The 19,621-nt window shown below is 31.8% G+C and overlaps 1 protein-coding gene across 3 annotated transcripts; it reads right to left on the reverse strand.

The window, feature by feature from the left end:
* Positions 1-954: 954 nt before the first annotated feature.
* On the reverse strand, positions 955-18,562 carry LOC114119304 (protein gooseberry-like). 3 transcript variants are annotated; one of them, XM_050202448.1, is made up of 9 exons: positions 17,999-18,562; positions 16,373-16,676; positions 14,595-14,633; positions 12,729-12,844; positions 8,995-9,191; positions 7,667-7,907; positions 7,013-7,275; positions 4,787-4,997; positions 955-3,760 (listed from the first exon to the last, which is right to left on the reverse strand). In XM_050202448.1, the coding sequence occupies exons 1-9, from the start codon at positions 18,054-18,056 to the stop codon at positions 3,480-3,482; spliced, it is 1,710 nt and encodes a 569-aa protein (XP_050058405.1). In that variant the 5' UTR covers positions 18,057-18,562; the 3' UTR covers positions 955-3,479. The 3 variants fall into 3 exon arrangements, with proteins under 3 accessions (XP_050058405.1, XP_050058406.1, XP_027836616.1); XM_050202449.1 differs by lacking the exon at positions 14,595-14,633; XM_027980815.2 differs by lacking the exons at positions 14,595-14,633; positions 17,999-18,562 and having other exon boundaries at positions 16,373-16,686.
* Between the last annotated feature and the right edge of the window lie 1,059 nt (positions 18,563-19,621).

Consider the following 19,621-nt stretch of genomic DNA (forward strand, 5'->3'; position numbering starts at 1 on the left):
AAATTCTCTCTTTTGGTCTTTTGGGAAAAATAAAAGATCATTAATATGTCGTATGTGGTAGCGGTAGGCCATAAAACAAATTACTGATATTATGTTATATTATGTTTTGGTTTATTTATTTGCTGACAACAAGTAATTGTAAGTAATGATTTATGATAGGAAAAGAAAGAAATATAATTTTATGTTTGTAAAGATATGAACTCCTAAATTAATAATTTACACGAGACCGTTATCAGGAAATTATAATGGTTATAATGGTTCAAATTTCAAATTTCTAGCGTCATAAGATGTGCACCAAAAAAACGATGCACACATTTTATTTTTTGGACGCCATACATAAGACATTTTATAATGTCAAAAATCGGGACAAGAATTCGGTTGAAAACAATCTTAATTAAATATACAAAAGTTACTAAAATTTATTTATTTGATTAAGTCCCTACACGTACCTATACCATACATTTTTAAAACTTGTAAATGTAGACTTAAAAATGTTCTCTGATGATTATTAATATATTTAAAATTTGTTATTAGTCGAACTAAAAAATATTAATGTATTTATTTTATTAAAATACTTTGATATTGAAAGACATTAAACGCATAATGAGTTAACGTAGTAAATTATCAATAAATATAGCTAAAAAAATGAATCACATGAATTTGCGAATTGTGAACAGTATAGGCATCTATTATAATAGTGGTTATAGCGAGTACAACAGACAAACACGCAAATTACAAGTGTTGTATAATTTTATAATAGGTATACGTCATGTAAATCGTAATAAGAGTATATTATAAACGGACTGATCATTCTCGAGATTAGTCTAATTCTCTAGTCAGTCTAATTGTCATGTAGAATGTATATTATACGTCATACATCGTATGAATTATATTATATTATTATATTATATTGTAGGACATACTATAACATGGTTGTAATTAAAAACGAAAATGTTTAAAACTGTAAAATTTACAATTTATTAGACATCGTGTATATTATATTATAATAATTAAGTATAAGGTATACAGGAGAAAAAAATACGTAACTAAAAATAAAAGAGAGTCGGGTGAAATGGAAAGATTTTATATAGAAAAAAAATATAATATTAAACGTAGGACGAAAACGCGTGACGTCTGCTTATAAGATACAAAATTAGCTAAAATCAACAAAATTAACAATACATTAAAATCTGCGTAGTGTATACCGGTGTTGAAGTATATAAGAACGAACCGTTCTACAAATACGCGTATATTTACACAAAACACATACAAACGGAATATAGTTTTAAACAAATATATACAACACAATTAATACACTATAATATCATATATACAATTTGTAGTATGTTATATAATACAATATCATGTGGGCATAATGAATCGATATTTTCATTAGTATTTTATCCGTTGACATGCATAGTATAAACGATTTTTGTTCGATCTCTTTACAAACATCATGTCATACCGGAATGACTTTTTAGTCGGTGACAGACAATATAGTGTATAAGTATTATTTAATATTACTATATTATGTTATAAAATTGTAATCGTGTTTTAAATTTTTCAAAGTGGTATTTAAATACAAAAAAAAAAAAATTTAAAAACAAAAAAAAAATATAGGAATCTGGTTTTAAATTGCCTCACAGACAACTACATTTTGTGCTCAAACAATGTTATATCATTTTATATACATAGTAGGTAAACGAATACAAGGAACATAAAAACAAATTATTTCGACTACCCGCAACAAGAAAACTAAACGGTATGTACATTACAAAATAATTATCATGTTTAAGTTTGAGACTTAACCTATATCCAACAAAATTCACACGTGTATTTTTATGTTACATCATATTATATATATTTATATATAGGGAAGACGACGAGCTGTGCAGGTACAATAGTCAAGCTTCGACAACCTTCGACCATACATTTAATATATCATTTTATCATGATATAATATATTATGGTCAGCTTAGCGAGTGGTGCGTACGACACGAGTACGTTTCGCAAGGGAGACCCGTTCACTATGCTCAATTGTGGGTGGATGGGCGAGCGAGCGAGATGAAAGAATTCGTGACGTTTACCACATGTTAACTACCTACTATAATCCTATTGTGCACACCGATGTTTTATATAATAATTTACAATACCTATACAGACACACTTAAACTCGGCATACTTGACCGGAAGACCTATCAAAACGATAACGGTTGTTTTTTGTTTTGTTTTTTTTTTGCTTTCACTCGATCACACCCCGCCACCACCGCTGCCACCGCACACTCCAGCCAAGGGACGACGATCACTGGCGTCCGGCAAAGGACTTGTATTATATTTTCTGAAAATCGACTACCGACAACAATAATCTTATACTCGCCAACAGTACAATAAAAATAATATCATACCTATAATATTACACACGTATATAGGTGTGCACGTCGTGTCATGTATTATTGTATTACATTGTGTGCATTTGTACATTGTAGTAGGTGTATAATAAGTGCACTATAACTCGCGTCCCTTACAACGTAGCCGTAGAGTCAATAATATTTAGCCATACAATTCGGAATGTGGCATTGTGGCGTATATTTGAGTTATAGTCATCTTATCGTACAAATACACATATTATAGTTGTGTAATACTATTATATTGTCACCACGATCCAGTGCATTACTATTATGGTATGATAATAAAATATAGTTCTTGAAATATTATTTAATAATAATATAGTTATTCTGATCAAACGAAAACGTCCTTCATGGCGACGAAATGACCGTGCGGCCGCTAGTTCAAGTAAAAAAATTAAAAATACCATGTGGCGTGTGTTATTATATAATATTCACGATGTAGAGCACGGGTTTTACAATCATTTTTATGAACCGAAATATTGTAAACAATATTACAACAATAACCATATACGGCGGGCGTGTTGCAGTGCCGGAAAACGACCGTTATTTTGTTTGCTACAGTCTGTGTTTTTTTCCATCTCGTTCAATTTTGTCTGATTTTCAGTAAGAACTGGAAGATTCCGACGGTTTTCGATTTGTTTTAATATTATTGTTTTGTGCTTACACATAATGTTATTATTCGCGTTACTATATTATTATTATTAGTATTGGTATGGCCATAATATATTTTAAGTGCACTCGTTCCCAGAACAGACCTGAAGTGTTTGCAGGACTTCGCCGATAATTGGTGTGTGTGTGTGTGTGTGTACGCATTTATAGGAACCTACGACGATGACGCACTTCGCCGTATAACGAACTTTACCACACCGGGCGAGACTTGAGACGGAAAATCTATTTTTTTTTTGTTTAAGCCTGCGAACGTATCGATGGATATCGCTATGGGATACGTTCAGTGCACAGAAGCTTTTGCAAGGTAAACGTGGCGAGTCATAAGTAGTCGGAATTTTCGTCCGAATAGAAGACAACGGTGAAAAGTCGTCGGAGCGAGTTGGATCACACCCGAAGGGAAGATCAATACCACGTGTAGAACGGTGGATGCGTCTGTCGGGGCTGGTAGTAAGCAGCCGAAGTGGGACTCATCTGACCACTCATGCAAGCAGTCGGTATGAGAGCGGGCTGCGGGCTTATCCGGGTCGGGTTCATGGGCGGCATCTGATGGTGTCCGCCGACGCCGCCTCCGCCTCCGATGCCGATTCCGTGGTGGTTGGCTAGCGACGACCAGCTGGACGGGCTCTGCATAGACACCAGTTCGGACGACGACACCGTAATCAAGCTTTCGCCACCGTTTGCTCCTGTTGAAAGTGCGTAAAAATTCAACTTTAAGTATAGGTATGTAAAGATTTAGATTGGTAAGTACGGTAAGGTTATTAGTTCCCACGTTAAAATTAAGTTGAGTATGATACAACCACACAATCTAAATATTATACACTAACTCACGGATAAATAATGCACAATATTCAAATTGTAATCCCTTTTAAAAATACTAGCTTTTTAAAATACTAGCTTTTTAAACTGTACCACGATAAAAATAAAAATATTCTGAAGAATTCGTGTAGCATAATAAGTGAATATAGGAAGTTTAAATGCATAATAAATTTGATGTATTGATAATTCTAAATCTGACTTTTAAAACTTCAATATACCTAGGTACAGTAGGTGCACAAAATCAATATTCGATTTTCAAACTACAGTATATGTAGGTACGTTATACTACATACAAATTGATATGTTTTTTTGTACAGGTATAATAATCTATCTAATAAGGTGCTAGTAGAAAAAAAACACATAATACTTATTATAAAGTAAAACCTGTAAATAGAATTTTTATGGTCATTAAATAATAGACCACAGGCTCCTGGCTCCTACTCGTGTTTTATACATGGAATAAAATCGTACTGTGACGACTACTACTGGTATAGTCCGGTACGCCTGCCGCCCCGCCCTCATATATAATCATTCAATTATTAAAATTAAACTTGGTACATGCATCTAGAAATGTCATAATATAAAGAACCAAAAATAAGAAAATATTTTTATAATAATTGGTACGTCTAAAAAAATATTTTAGAGTGTATGGTAATAATATGTAAACGACGATATTTCCAAATCGTTTCATATTGATGTAGCTACTGTAACCCAACTAGTATAACCACATTATATCTGTTTTTGAAATTTGACGTTAAAATCAAGCAGACAAACAGTGTAGTGTGTTATAGTATACTGCATATTATATCCTAAACAGCTCCCTATCACATGTACACTGCAGTCGAATAAGGGTCGTAGTTTGGAGAGATGGATATAATGATATTTTGACTTACCGTTCGATTGTCCCATGAGTGTGATGTTGGCAGACACAGGAGACAGCTGATGGTGCGTGATCATCGTGGGAGCCGAGTTGGCCGCTGCTGAACCGATCTGATAGGACTGAGATGCGGCCGACAGCAAGTTCGGTGACGAGGCCTGGTGATGGCCGCTGCCCGGACCAATGTGCAATTGCGAGAGCTGACCGTTTCCGTTCAACTGTCCCATCTGCAAGGTGAAAGGAAAATATTTAGTTATGAAAACGTTATATACTCATAATTGTTAACCAAATAGGATATTATATTGTATAGGTCACTCTCTTGATTTTCAAATTTTGATATCAGCTATATCCAGGCATATCTATAATGCTTACTTTAAAATTTACGATTGTAACAGTTTTTAATACCGTGGTAGAAGAGGGGGACTTTTAAAAAAATAAAATATACACAGAGTGGAAAAAAGGTTCTAGTCCTATAAGCTACATGTTTTAGATTAGAGATTCTTAATAGGTTTTTACAATCATGGTCAACCATATTATTGTATTTTACAAAGTAGGATTGCTGACCATTTATGTCCATGTATGTGGTGATTTTCCGAATACAATACGATGAGGACTTATACGAATGCGTTATTTTCGATAGTTGCTTTGGCTTATGCAGTGATACCTGCACTCTGCAGTATTCTCAGATACCGAAAATATCGGATACCGCGATAATCAAATGATACCTTCAGTTATTACCGCGGTCTACCAAAAGTAAACTGCTATAGCTAGACCGGCCCTATATAGGTCGGATAATGTATAAATGTCGTCGAATCGCGTTATTTATAATAACAATATTTAACGTAGGCGATCGTATACATATTATAATATGATAATACGAAACAGATATATATATATATATATATATATGTATAAAATGCGACGGCGAGACCGGATCTACACACAACGATAGTCGATAATGCATAACGTTATAATATTATGTATATATGTCGCGAACGACGGGGGCGTCCGTCACCGCAGCACGATAATAATATATTATATATACGGTTATAAATAACTCAGCTACCCCGCCGGTAAACGGTGTCACCGCGAGACCCTTTTTACGACCTCCTCGCAGCCTGCGACCGGTCGGGCATCATGAAAATGTATTATTATATATATATATAGGTGTACAGCACGTATACAAGTACATAATAATATTATAAGCATGACGGCGGCGGCAATACGTTTTCCAGAAAGAAAATCATTAATGTTACCACGTGCGCGTCCCGTTTTATAATATAAGATTAATATTATTACATAATAGTATAGTCCTATCGACCGTCCCGATGAAATTATGACATTATACTAGGTATTATTATATTGATTTAGTTGTTGTAGTTACCTACACCTATATCCATATACGACAAAAGAAACAGCTATGACGGAATGTTGTATGATATAATATAATATAAATATACGTATAGGTATTTATAAGGTGGTTCACTATTCACCAATCACGCCCATCCTAATTTTTTCTCTAGTTTTGAATTTCTTCAAATGAATTTATTCTAATTATTGGAATTTTTAAGAACGGTAATTTCGTTTTCTAGATTCTTATGTCATTTAAGGAGTGTGGTAATAGATAACTATTTTTCAAGTGATAACCATCTATTTTCCTGCTAATTATTAATAGGGGATTTTTTTGAAGTTTTTGATATACCTATTCAAATCAAAACATGAATGAATAGTTTCTGAGTTATTGAAATGTATGTATTTAGATAAGGATAATAGTTTTTGAAAATAGTTGTACAATGTCGATAGATTATTGATATATCAACATTTTCAATAAAGTCGTCTAATTAATAAATAACAGGTAAAAAAGTTTGGTCATCACCAAGACATTTGTCATTGTAATGATGTTGTCGAAGGGATTCGAAACCGTTATTAGACCTCGATGATGACATTATGGTGGTTAGTATAAGTTGGGAGAAATAAAATGTTGAAGATACTTTTCTCGTTTATGAAAGTTAATCAATATAATAAATATTTTTAATCTCTAACTGGGTCTATGAAAAATTTCGTATGATGCATAAACTGCGAGAGGGCTTAATTCGTGTTTATACGACTCAAAGGTACATTTTTTATTATTCATTTTTTTTTTTAAATTTCTATAATCAATCACGACGACAAAAAACGAATATCTGGACGGAGTTGGTGTATGACAGAAATCATATTATATTACGTTCGTATGAAAACTTACTTGGGAAGTTAGCAGCGACGACGTGGACGTGTAGAGCGGCGTGGTCGGGTACGTACCGCCCGCGATTCCTATATACGACGTGGCCGTTGCTGCTTCGGTGCTGATGTTACTATGAGGCCTGTTATCGTGGTCGATTAATGACGTAGCACTTAAACCACTGTACATCATGCTATTTTGTTGATGTTCGTCCTTGATCATCTGCTGCTGCTGTTGCTGTTGTTGTTGCTGTTGCTGCTGCTGCTGATGATGATGGTCGTCAGTTTCTATACACACGTTTAAAACAATAAATTTATTAGTACAATTATAACGGCTGACCGTACCTACACTAAATAAGTATATATTATAATTATCGTATGTGTGACAAATAATGAATTTTGTTGCGAAGAATGCATCAAATTTTTAGAAAATCGTTGCAAATTGTATAGTCAATACCTATTATAAAACTATAATTAATTATTTAACCCGTTAAATGTGTTTATCTCGTACATAAAAAAGGGACGTAAGAGAGTAAATACTTTTTTTTTAATGATTTCACTATAATTTTTGTGCACTACAAAAGATCATCAAATTGAATTGGGGTCATAAAATAAACGAAATCATATTTTAAATATAATAATTTAATTTATTTTAGTAGGTATGCATGATTCTCCGTACCTTTGTATCCGTCCGGCGTCGTGTTGTACGGTTCGTGCAATTGTTGCGGCGACATTATGTAGGCGGGCGTGGATGACGAGTTCGGGCCCGACGACTGTTGTTGTTGGTTCTGTTGCTGTTGACCAGACGGTGAGTATCCGAGGGCCAATCCCATGCCGTAGCCACCGGAACCTGGCGTGGAACTTCCGGTGTTGCTAGACATTTGCTTTCTCAGTCTGGCGCGCCGATTGCTGAACCATACCTGCAGAGAAACGACATATACACTGTCAATGATATGGATTTGCATTGGTATAATATGGTAAGTCATTGCCCATTAGTATTTATTTATTTTGACATTAATTTAAAAATTAATAGTAATTTGAAATTTGAATTTCTTATGTGTACTTTGGGTGGTAAATAAATATGGGTGTACGGAGGGGGAGTCAAATCTAAATTTCAGTCATGCACACTAAAAAATAACCGATGTATCGACCATGCCAATACCAATTAGAGCTTGTAAGTTATATACAAACAAAACATTATAAAATAATATAAATAATATATATTCGACAAAATGTTATTTAAAATTCAAATATTCAATACGTTTATAAATTATAATAAAAAAATAAAGATAAATATTGAACAATTTTTTCGAAAAAATGATTAAGATACACATTTTTGAAAATTAAGATTTATGTAATAATTTAAGAAACCAACTTGATCTACTCTATGAAATATCATTTTTGAATTTGTCATTGAAGGAAATGGATTAATTTTAGCTACTGTAAATTGGGAGCATCGTGCTTGTAGACTGTAGAGACTAGAGAGGTGTTCAAATCTTACAAATTATATAGCTATATTTACCAAAATACATAAATCATTTTAACGATTTAACGTCGAATTATCGGTATATAAACTAATAAATTATACTACATAGGAACGGTTTTAATCGTTTCTTTATTGCGCAAAGAGTTTAAATTGACCTCAAAAGTAGAAACGATTGGAACGCATTTCGTGCAATATGCTAAGATGTAGGTATAATAATAATTCTAGTTTATAAGCACATAAAATGAAACAAATTATTGCAATAAACCATTATAAAATATAAAATCATTCTTTTTTGAAAAACTTTTAATTGAAATAAATATTAACACACTAATTATAAAATTATTTTTATCTTTATAGTTTAAACTTTCGAAGTTATATCTAATTTAAATTTGAAATATAATTTCATATTTTACTTATTGTTCGCCTACATTGGGCATTCTATACTTATACTACCCCTACATTTTATGCAATGTCAATTTTCTAATTTACTACTTATAACATTTAAATTCGTATATTGTCACCTGTATTCTGGCTTCGGTGAGTTTGGTGCGCTGGGCCAACTCTTCTCTAGTGTAAATGTCTGGGTACTGGGTGCGCTCGAACGCCTTTTCCAACTCATCTAGCTGTAACGCAGTAAACGTGGTTCTACTGCGGCGTTGTTTGCGTTTTAGCGGTATACCTGGTTCCGAATCGCAATCCGAACCATCTGAAGTTTTGCCTGTACAACATATTGTAACGTACGATGATGAAATTTTGTGTGAATCGAACCAATTATGAAAAAAAAATTAAAAACCAAGCACCTTTATCTTTACGCGTGTCGGAATTTTCATCACAAATTATGAGTTATAATGATAAACACGATATGTGTTCACTTTTAAGATTTTACATAGCGTGTTGTTATTGAAAGTTTTTCCGGTAGGTATTTGAAACCCTCATAAAAATATTGCAAATCGCTAAATTGTTTGTTTATTAATTTTAGTTATTTCGACATCAACTTATGTATAATAACTATCATAATAATAATAATAATTATTAATTTATTGAAATTTAACTCCGCAATTATTAATATTTAGTATTTAATTTCCTAGTAATTATAATTATATATAATATATGTAAATTTTTATTAATCGTCAGAACACAGTAATGAACTAAAACGCTTTTATTTTGTTTTAACAATTTTGAATTTAATTCTTTTGTAACGAATTTTATACATAGACAGAAACATTTATAGAAGTTTTTATATAAAAATACCTATATCGATAGCACCTGCTATCAAATATATTTCATCATTATAGGTATTCATTATCTCCATGATAAGTCGATAACCGATAATAGGTTAATTTCACGATAAAAACGTCTAAACTTCAAACACAGAAAAAATACGTATGTAATAATTATTATAGGGTTTAAATTTAAATGGATAGCGATTATTTTATATTTATATAATATATTTTGACATTTGGTTTACAGTCTTCGACATGGAAAGAATAAATGTTGCTGGCCATAAAATTATCAAATAACTATAAATATTGTATATTATTTATCTTTATTTTTAATTTAATTTGCATATTATATGAGATAAAATATCTAATTATCTAAATATGGAAAAATATCCGCTTAAAACTTCTGAGGGGTAATAGGATCTTAAATATATATATATATTTAGCAATTTAATCCAACCATTAAAAATGTCATAATGATTAATGATTATTTATATTACGACGAAGATGCCTCAAATAACACATAAGTAATTTTAATGACAAAAAGGTAAAAAAAAATGTTTTCGAAACACCCGCAAGTAAAACGAATTTCGTGGAATGAACCGTAATAATGTAACCAAATTATATAGATCATTCAAAACGAGCAAGGGTTTTTGAGCAACTGTACCTACATATATTATATGTTATTATTATTATTATTGTAAGTAAGTATACCATCCGACTAAACGTATGCCGAGACGAACACACACATACACCACAACAGTTTAGGATTTGAAAGTGTCGGATGACTGAAGTACGTAATTTCGACAGACCGCAACGATTGGGTTACACAAAGAGACCGACCGGCGGCAGTAGCAACGAACATATTTTGCCAGCGATCGCTTGTTTTTGTTTTATTGTGTTTTCGTGATGCATTATTAGTGTTTACGCGCGTGTGTGTGTATATGTGCGTAGATGAGATGGGAAAGAAAAAAAGGCGGCGCACTGTTACAAGTCTCGTATATATGGTCGCACGTCACGGGCGGCGGAGGGAAACGAAAAATCATTTTTCATAATAATTTAGCAAAAAAAACTCCGCTGTGGGTTTTTGGCGGCGTCGCGGCGGCATGCGGTCACACAGAGTTGAAGGCGCTTACGAACTGTCGGCAGCGGCCAAAACCCAAAACCGGGTAATGGTTTTTAAAATAACAATAACGCTATGTCGTCGCGGCGGGTATATTATACATATAATACCATTATTGGCATTATTATTATCATCATCATTATTGTTATTGTTATATATTGTGTATAGATATGGATGTATACTAATGACGTTTGCGGTACGAGAATCGGTTTTTCGCGATGCGAATACGAGTCGGAGACGATGATTGTATATAAATCTATATAATATGATGATATTCTGTATCGACACACAATTTGTAAACGACCGTCAGGTGTGAGAGACCTAAGCAAAGTGCGTGCCGCCGCCGTCGCCGTGCGTTCGGTTTTGATTATACCGCCTCGTTGCAGATATATATATATATATATATAATGTTCAAAACTAAATCGATATCGAACAATATTATTGTATATATTTATTTACAAATTATTTATATAAGTACGACGTGTTAAATATTTTCTGGCCGATAACATTTCGTTTAAAGTTGCATTTGACCTTTTCCCACGCCCCAAGTCGTACACAACAATAAAAGTTTTATTTTTGTGTTTTTATTCGATCTTTGACCTCTGGACGAGTTTGAGTGATTTCAATATCAAATAATTATTTATAAATAAAAGGTTTTATGGAAATAATTTCATCGTTTCCCTGTATTATATAATTTATTTTATTACTAATTTATACCTAAATGGGCTAAATGTCGTACATTGTTTATTTTAGGTAGGTAACAAACATACTTGGGAATGTTCAATTTTATGTTCATGAATTTCAAACACATGTAACTTAAATTAAAAATTAACATATTTTAAAATAATATTGATTAGTTAAAATTCACTCGAAACGGTTTTAAACAAATTTTAGAAACAATATGATAGTACGTATTTATTATGATATGTTTAAGTACTATTTCATAATTATTGTTATCTATGTAATGGGTTTTGAGTTTTCATTTTCAATTTTCATCTATTAGTTTATTACATAGGTGGTAGGTACAACATATTAATTCCTCTTTAGAAGGGAAAAAATTTAAAATATGTGTTTTTAATGAGTTTTAACAAAACCATTATTTTATATCAATCATGTTTTCGACTTGTGTGGCTTATCTTTTCAATACCATATACCATTCAAAAGCTATTGTTACGTAGTTATATGGCGACGTGGTCACTAAAATTTTTTACTACGACAATTTAAATATCACTAGCTCACATATTGGAATTATAATAAATGTTTAACGGCGGAACACTGCAGTAATAGAGTATGCCGTTTCCATTCCATCAAAGTCATACTCATATATATACACGTCTGAACGAATGCCAAACACAATAAAAACTGTTTTATTATCGCTTCATTAGAGGAGAACTAAGAAAGAAAAAAATCGGTTTCGCAAATGTGTTGTCACGGCCACAATATTAACGATTTGAAAAAGTATCAAGTTGAAAAAATAACTTTATGTGCTAAGAATAATTATTAATGGACTATCGAACTTTCATTTTAATATTACGATTTTAAGTTCTAATATTTAATATTATCAGATCAAAAAATATTTATGGACCATTTCAATTGTTTGAATTTTATAATTTGTGGACAATTTTTCGATGATGATCACAATAATAATTTTGAATATGTAATAATATACTCAATGTTATGTTCTATTAAACCCATGTCAGATTTGCATGGTCGCATATAAAAGCATAAATGACAAAATGTTGAGGGAATTATGGAATATTTTTATCTTTAAGACTTTTGTAATTAGTTTTTACTTGAATTATGTCTAAAATATTAGTACAATAATACGCTTGTATAGATGCCATAATAGAAATAATATGAATATCGCTTTTATATACTATATGTATATTTTTAAAAGGTAAAATAAACTTACCGTCGCTAACTTTTTTCTCTGAAGCCGAATCATCGCCATCGTGGCCCCTTAAAAGCCTCGATATTGCGCTAATAGATGGAGCGCTTCCTCGGTCACACAATCCTTCTCTAATCAATCTATAAAAAATAGAAATAATATGGAGAAATTATTATTATTATTACGATTTATTGCAAAGTATTATTATAAATTATATATTAAGACGCGTATTTTTTCCCAGGTGAAATTATTAGTATGTATTTTAAATAATTTATTTTATCTTATTCACACCCACGTACTTTCGATTATTCAGTAGTGTCGATGGGTATTATATAGAAATATTGATTTAAGTATCAAGTCATGTGTTTATACTTGCACTGCCGTATATGTGTATATAATAGGTATTGGCTGAAGTCCTTCAGAAATGATAAAACGTTTTGAACCTATAATTTACTTCAACTATACCTATAAAGATTTTAAATAAAACCCATGCATGGGCCCTCCTACCGTGTTTAGAAGAACGAGAGTACTGTATCTTTATGTTCAGAGATAAAAAAATAAATAATAAATAATAACAAATACGTAATAATAAAAACGAAAGGAACGAATTCAAAAAGCAAAAAAAAAAAAAATGAAACGGTAACATCCCCCTACTGTGGTAGTATTATAATACCGGTAGAAAACTGTTTTGAAATAAAAAAAAATTCACAAAATAAGGACACACTCTGGTGTATCGTAAAAATAAGAAGTAACGATGTCCGGGAGAGAGGGATTCGATATATATCTTATGTATACGCATACAGACGTGTCACAATGTATTATATTATTATATTATGATAATAATGTTATGTTGAATAATTGCGTAATAATCGAAAACAATTGGATTACACAACCGATAAAAGAGGAAAACAATAGATCAAGTGGACATTTGTAACGTTATGTAATGAGAATAATTTGCACTGTGTTCGGAAAGGTGTTTGTATACTGCAATACATGTAATCTTAATACTGAAGGTATGATCGATATATTTTATTCAACAAAACCACGAGCAAGAAGTATGGATGCATCATGAATAGAATACATTTATAATATTATAAGTAAAGAAATATTTTTTCATAAACTTACAATTTTCATGTTGCCTACAGGGGGTTGGTATTTTAAGACACTTGAGGTATTATATACATACATAATACATATCATATCTATATGCACAACCAACGGACAGTCAGTTTTTATGTTTAAGTAGTTGACAAGTGTAGAAATAAATTTCAGACTACTTTAAGAAACCATTAATTTATGTACGGAATTTTATTGTTGTACGACGTCTTAACAAGCATGAAATAACCAAGCAGTGCACACATACTGGACTACCTAACAATAAGATTGAGAGAAAAAAATCGAAGTTGAATAGTGACAAAAAAAAAGAAAAAGGATCCAAAGGTCATATTCTGAAACCGTTATTTATGGCTCTGTACAACAAATATGTATATACTATGTAGGTATATACATTGTATATGTATGTAGCGGCAGCAGTCCTACATAATAGTATTTAAGCGAACCAGTTTAGAGTCAATAAATTTGAATGCCCTTCAGTGAGTTGAATATTGATGTTCAAAGGGTGCAGCATGGGTAAAAAGTTTTGACCCTATATTATAAAAGAAAAAACATCCCATTGACAACTGATGATTGTATTAAGTATACATACATAGTACGTGGATTTTATGTCTTGTTTGGGAAAAAAAACCACAGAGCACGCGTCCCTTTATATAGAACACATAATAATAAATTTTAAAACTAATAAACCAAAATTATTGCTGTGTAGTTTTATTTTATTTTATACAAGAAACAGAGTTCCGTTTGAAATTTTAAGAGAAATACGTAAACACTAACCTTTTATTATCGTGATATTGGGCGGGCTCATTGTCATTTCTGAAACAAAAACGGGATCATTCTTAGAGCTTTATTCAATTTGAAATACAGCAAAGAAATCAATTAAAAACTTAATAACACAAATTATACTTAAAACACAATAATATGGATCGGAGACTATCTATAAAGGTATGCCTTTAAACATTTTTTGATGCAAAGCTATGTATTTGAGAGGTCGATAAAATCTTCTGGTGCAAGCGACTGTTAAAATTTTGGTTGGCGAGGTAATAATATATTATAATAAACACCTAATATCTAATTTATAAATATTACATTGTCATCGCGAATATTTTATATCCAACAATTTGTGCAGTCCCACTGTACAAGTCATAATAATAATAAAAATTAAACGATTTGGTTCATTGGGCGTGTACGGATACAGTTCACATATTTATTAATTTATATTGTCATTTTTATTAACTGAACGTTCAAAAGGTAAATAAGTATAGGCGTACCCTACTGAAAAAGGATGGTAGAAAATATATAATATTGCCATTAGCCATATGCCATTTGAAAGTATTCATTTATTATTTATATATATATTGTATTATGCTATTGTTGTTGCCTCTGCAATGTAGACTAATTTTAAGTGGACGATAATGGTATTATTAATAAGTTATTGGCTCCCTAAAATTACTATAATAAGTGATATGTATAATAGGTATGTTAAAATTAATAAATAACAAGATAAAAAATGTCATCACTATATAATAAATGAGCAAATGTGATATAATATGCTATATAAAAATTATTTAAAAAAAAATCATAAATACCTAAAGTTTTAATTTTTAAATAACAATTTTTTTTTGGTGTTAAGTTTATTACAATATTTTATAATTTACGTAACTTTTAAAATTATCTTAAACAGTTATATTTTATTGAACTATTACTCATTAGGTAATTATTTTGTGCGATTTATTGTATAATATGTGTGGTTACAAGATAAACCTTATTAGTTATTAAATAATTTCGAATCAATACTTTTTAAGTCTTGATGAATAATATGAAAATATATTACCTAATATTATAGATACATAGTTTATATAGGTATAGGTATTTGGCACGGCTATAGTTATAAGTTAGGTTAGCTATAGTTATTATACAACATCATTAATAGTAGGTATATCAAACTTATTTAAATGTGTTTCGTGTTGAAATATCAGATATTATCTGTTGGCACACCAAATAATAGTCAAAAAGAATAAATAGTAAGAATCTATACTGTTGCTGGAGAGATCGAATAAAAGGTTATACAGTATTAAATATATTATATGTGCACTTATTATTTGCTGTGTATAGTCAGAAGCAAAGATATATTTTGAGTATTCCTAAAAAATTTATGGCATTTAACAATATGTGTATGTATATTAAATTGCAGGGCAGGTATCTCGTGTATCTAAATCGAATTATAGGTATTTATCGAAGAAATATAGAAGAGCAAACATCGAACATATATAAACTCTATTATAACTAAAATATTATTTAGATTTTTAATTATTTTTGATTCCGTTATATTAAATTTCTAACAACATACAGCTTTAGAAACAATAGCTGGGTTATACAGTTATATATAACAATAACTTGGATTGCCGATATCAGCACAAGATTAATACGACGCCGATACCTGTATTATATTATTTCCGTGTGTGAGGTAATCGTAGGTAAGTAGCAGGTTTAGTATATATATAATATATATTATATTAAATTCAAATAGTATATTATTATATTGTGTAAGGTACCTGTCGCGTATTTCCCAGCTGAAAATTCCGGGATTTTCCGTCTTATACTCCTCGATTCGACGCTCCACGTCTGGCGTTGCGACTCTAGGCTTGCTGCCGCCAATCACGCCCGGTCGGATGCTGCCCGTCTCCTGGTAGCGGTTCAGAATCTTGGATACGCATCCGTGTGACACGCGCAGCTGTCTAGATATGACGCATGGTCGTACTCCAGCCGCGGCCATTTCGACGATCTTTAGCCGGATGTGGTTGGGCAAAGGCCGGCCGTTTATAAATACGCCGCCTAACTGGTTAACCCGGCCCTGGCCTGTAGACATACCATACACAAGTGTTAAATAACAGGATGATACAATATATAGGTAAATATTTATATATAGGTATATCTAGTGTAAAATATTTAATATCGTATCACATGTATTGTAAGAGTACACTATATAAGTGCGTTTTAAGCCAATTCAGTGATTTTGGGGATGGTAAGTTTATATTTAGATAAAGAATAAATGGTGCAAAATATAGGTAATACATCAAAAGTCAATTCTATATTAATGGTTTTTTATGAGAACCTAAAACATTCAAAACTATTTGGGTTTATATCCTGCTTATTGTTTAGGTACTTTGATTTAACCACATGTGCATGTATGCAGTAAGCATGGTTATGAGTACGAGGCATATTCATAGTATATAATATACAATGAATATATTTTTTGACGTACCATAGAATATTGTAATATATAATAATATAATCATGAATCATTAAAACATTTATTATAAACTATTTTATAAATATCACCAACCCACGATTAGCAAGAATTTGAAACGGACTTCAACATGGATTTTCTTAGATAATATATATTATATTCTAGATAACTATATGATAGAAATCGTTTTATTTTTATTTTATTTGACTCCTGACAGTTGATTTCTATTCAATAATAGGTACTATTATTTATCTGAAAAATAGGACGGTGAAGGCATTATGCTTAATCTATAGATTAACTGTAGTAAATATTTGGGCAACCTCAGGCCACATCGCCATATTCTAATACGTATAACTTGTTTTGAAACTGTTTTCTATCATAAGGGCTTAGAAAAGTGAACAGCGTCATAATACTATATGGAAATTTTGACTTTAAATTGTATATTGTATACCAATTGGCTATTACAAACTGCAGAACATTTTTTTATTTTACATTACATAGCTATTTTAAAATATTTGAACTTCCTAGAAGCATCTAAATAAATCAAATCATTATATTGTATTACATCCTATTCTGACCCTGTATAGTACACAAGGGAAACTACAGTTAAACGAGTTCAAATAATGAATATGGGTATAATATAAAGTTATATACTGTAGAACAGTATTAATATAAATTATAATACACCAAATATAACATAATATAAAGTGGTGAACGTTTTTACATGCGTACCTCCGTAGGTTTTTCTATGTGGTATAGATTGTTAGGTATCTACCTACCATAGAAAATATAGATTGATTTTGTTTGATTTTATTATCGCGACCTATATTGCATATTATTGTATATTAATTATATAATCACTCACATGAGTATAGCAAGCGAAAAAGTATAATATAATGTTTATAATAAATATTTATACATAGGTACTTGCCTTGAAATGGGTATCCGGTAAAACAGGGCCTCATCATGCCGTAATTGGTAACCGTCATATTTCCGTAACCGTGCAGTGAGAAACGTTTGTAAAGCGGATGAACATCGAAAAACGAAACTTGCGAATATCTTATTTATTTACGTAAGTTAAAAAAAAATATTATATTGAAACTAAAAACAACTAGTTATAGGAAACAACGCGATGTCGTGTTAAATGAAAACATACAAAAATGTAAAAAATATATCACCGGTAGGTACACTCGCGGTGGCAGTAGGTATATATATTGTTCGGCGGCTATGTCAGTAAAAAATATTTTACATACAAACATATAACATATCGTAATAGTTAATAATTTATAACACGAAACACGATAGAAATCGTCGGACTACGGTATTTTCTCGACGTGATTTGCGTACGCTGCGACGATCATATAATATTCATACACGCCCGAGTGCTGAAATGCAAGAGTATAATATCGATGTACGACGAGATATTATTATTGTACCGAACGCACGAAACGCCGCCGCATTGGTGTCCCGAACAAGACTGCAGGATCCCGTGTGCCGGCGCACCGGCGGTGTAGGGCGTGCGGCCCGTGCCTACGGGGGCGTGTATATCGTTCGCCGTCCGTCCGCCGCCGTCGACCAATGGCAGCCCGCCGCAGGAGAGCGGAGTGTGAGATTTTCTCCCGTTTCTGGTGCGTTTTATTATTATTTTTGTTTTTTTAATTTTTACTTTTTACCCGCCGACGTGCCCGCTACCCCCACCGCGCGACGACAGCGGTTACCGCGCCGACCATCACCGTCGTGTCCGTGTGTTAACCCGCGCTGTATACGTATAAAAAAATATTGTAATAATATACATCACAAAATGCGCGGTAGCTATATACCTATAGATATATTATGTACACAATGATGTTGTACCTGTGTGTTTATACCGCTTAAATATGTGTATACCTGTTAAACGCGTATCTATTTTACATATTCCCACACCGCTCCGTACAGCTGAATCGAAGCCGTAGCTTTTTGTGTGTATGAAAATGAAAAATATTTGTAGTAGAACGATTTATGCCGTCTATTTGACGGTATAGGTATATAGTCGACGTTTCTCTATATTTATAAACATATAATATTATGTATATTATATTCTTCTGAAATTTAAAACACTTGATATATATATAAATAGATGGATATGTAGGTAGGTAGCTACGATGTTATATAACGCTGCACCGCACGACACGCGCGATAAAGATTTCGAATTTCACAGCACGCCGCACGCGACGAGAAATACGCGTATTATAAACGCTGCGCGCCGCCGTGTTGCTGCGCGCGGTCTGCGGTAACGCGCGTAGGTATAGATATTTCTAGATAATATCTTTTTATTTTTGTTATGTACCAAAGGTTTCAAAAATAATTATTCGGCAGCTTTTTAAATATATCCTGGTGTAGATATATACAATTGCTTATAGTTTACCAATAATATTTACTTATATGAAATGTTGATTAATTCGTTTAAAAAGGATTTTTCTAGCTCCTATATATATATAGATTATAAGATCCAACATATTATTATGGTTATTTACGCTACATGTAAAGTAATGCAATAATTTGTTCATTGTATATC

Source organism: Aphis gossypii, chromosome 3 (genome assembly GCF_020184175.1).
Source record: "Aphis gossypii isolate Hap1 chromosome 3, ASM2018417v2, whole genome shotgun sequence".
Lineage (NCBI taxonomy): Eukaryota > Metazoa > Arthropoda > Insecta > Hemiptera > Aphididae > Aphis > Aphis gossypii.

Coding starts and splice junctions, on each gene's coding strand:
- LOC114119304 (XM_050202448.1), bottom strand. CDS start 18,056: ATGACGGTTACCAATTACGGCATGATGAGGCCCTGTTTTACCGGATAC. Junction 14,634..16,372: donor AGCTGGGAAATACGCGACAG/GTACCTTACACA, acceptor TTTTTGTTTCAG/AAATGACAATGAGCCCGCCC. Junction 4,998..7,012: donor CGTCGCTGCTAACTTCCCAA/GTAAGTTTTCAT, acceptor TTCACCTTGCAG/ATGGGACAGTTGAACGGAAA.